Source organism: Cebus imitator, unplaced genomic scaffold, assembly GCF_001604975.1.
Source record: "Cebus imitator isolate Cc_AM_T3 unplaced genomic scaffold, Cebus_imitator-1.0 Scaffold602, whole genome shotgun sequence".
Classification (NCBI taxonomy): domain Eukaryota; kingdom Metazoa; phylum Chordata; class Mammalia; order Primates; family Cebidae; genus Cebus; species Cebus imitator.
In genome coordinates, this window is record NW_016107917.1 from 347117 (window position 1) to 348926 (window position 1810).

At 45.7% G+C, this 1810-nt stretch overlaps 1 protein-coding gene across 12 annotated transcripts in view; it reads right to left on the minus strand.

The window, feature by feature from the left end:
* The window catches only part of TAF1 (TATA-box binding protein associated factor 1), a 100938-nt gene that overhangs the window by 90862 nt on the left and 8266 nt on the right, over window positions 1-1810 (minus strand). For all 12 annotated transcript variants that reach the window (XM_017516745.2, XM_017516739.2, XM_017516736.2 and 9 more), the window contains exon 4: window positions 226-345. In XM_017516745.2, the coding sequence (XP_017372234.1) occupies window positions 226-345 (120 nt within the window). The remainder of the gene's footprint in view (window positions 1-225; window positions 346-1810) is intronic.

A 1810-nucleotide genomic window follows, 5' to 3' on the forward strand; every position in this document is an offset into this window, starting at 1 on the left:
AAGCACTGACTAAACTACTACTTCTTGAGCCTATGTGAAAATACTGTTGCCAAGTGTTTTAAAAGTAAACTTCCAATTTATACTAAAATTTGAAATTGTATGAATTATTTCTAGAAGTTTTGTCCTTTCGTATAAATTTGTCCCTTATGTGTTTGCCACAAGCCTGGACTTATGAATGGCAACTTGCTCCTAAGACAAAAGTAGACAATTTCTACTTCTACTTACCACCGGTAATAGCATCCTGGTCTTTATCCTTCTTCATTGGTCCCAGGGGTGGAGGTGGAGGAGGCATCAACTTGCAATCAATGTCTTCACAATCAGCATCATAGTCATCTTCATCATAATCTAAAAAAACGCAAGAACGTGATCTCCCCATATCCAAAACATTATATAACTGCCTTAAGCTTCTTTGCCACTCAAGAACTTAAAGTACCACATGAAGCACTATACATATCCCTTAAGAATTCACAGTGAAAAAAGCAAGGTGAGGGCCAGGCATGGTCGCTCACACGTGTAATCCCAGCACTTTGGGAGGCCAAGATGGCCAGATCGCTTGAGCCCAGAAGCTCAAGACCAGCCTAGACAACATGGAGAAACCCCACCTCTACAAAAAATACAAAAATTAGCCAGGTGTGGTGGCACACGCCTATAGTACCAGCTACTCAGGAGGCTGAGGTGAGAGGACAGCTTGAGCACAGGAGGTCAAGGCTTTGATGAGCAGTAATCGTGTGACAGAGCAAGACCCTGCCTCAAAATAGTTTACACACACACACACACACACACACAAAATATGCAGCTTTAACTTTCAGACAGAGATGATGTCAAGGTGCAAGTCAATTGCTTTAACAGTATATATAATATCTCACACAAGGTCAGGCATGGTGGCTCACATCTGTAATCCCAGCACTTTGAGAGGCAGAGGCAGGTAGATCACCTGAGGTCAGGAGTTCAAGACCAGCCTGGCCAACATGGTAAAACCCCATCTCTCCTAAAAATACAAAAAAATTAGCTGGGCATCGTGGCAGGCATCTATAATCCCAGCTACTCAGAAGGCTGAAGCAGGACAATCACTTGAACCCAGTGAGCCGAGATCGTGCCACTGCACTCCAGCCTGGGCAACAAGAGTGAAACTCCATCTCAGATAAATAAATTAATTAAAAAATATATATTTCATACAAGATAGGATGGCTGGGGATGGTGGCTCACACCAGCACTTTGGGAAGGCTGAGGCGTGCATATCACCTGAGGTCAGGAGTTTTGAGACCAGCCTAGCAAACATGACGAAACCCCGTCTCTAGCAAAAATACAAAAATTGGCCAGGCATAGTGGCTCACGCCTGTAATCCCAGCACTCTGGGAGGCCAAGATGGGCAGATCACCTGAGGTCAGCAGCTTGAGACCAGCCCGGCCAACATGGTAAAACCCCATCTCTACTAAAAATAAAAAAATTAGCTGGACATGGTGGTGGGCGCCTATAATCCCAACTACTCAGAGGCTAAGGCTGGGGAATCGCTTGAACCCAGGAGACGGAGGTTGCAATGAGCAGAGATAGCACCATTGTGCTCAAGCCTGAGGGTATGAAAAAAAAAAAATTAGCCAGGAGTGGCGGTGTGTGCCTGTAATCTCAGCTACTTGGGAGGATGAGGCACGAGAATCACTTGAACCGGGAGGCGGAGGCTGCAGTGAGGTAAGACTGCACCACTGCACTCTCCAACCTGGGCAACAGAATAAAACTGTGTCTCAAAAAAAAAGAAAAAAGGTCGGGTGCCGTGGTTCACACCTGTAATCCCAGCACTTTGGGAGGCCGAGGC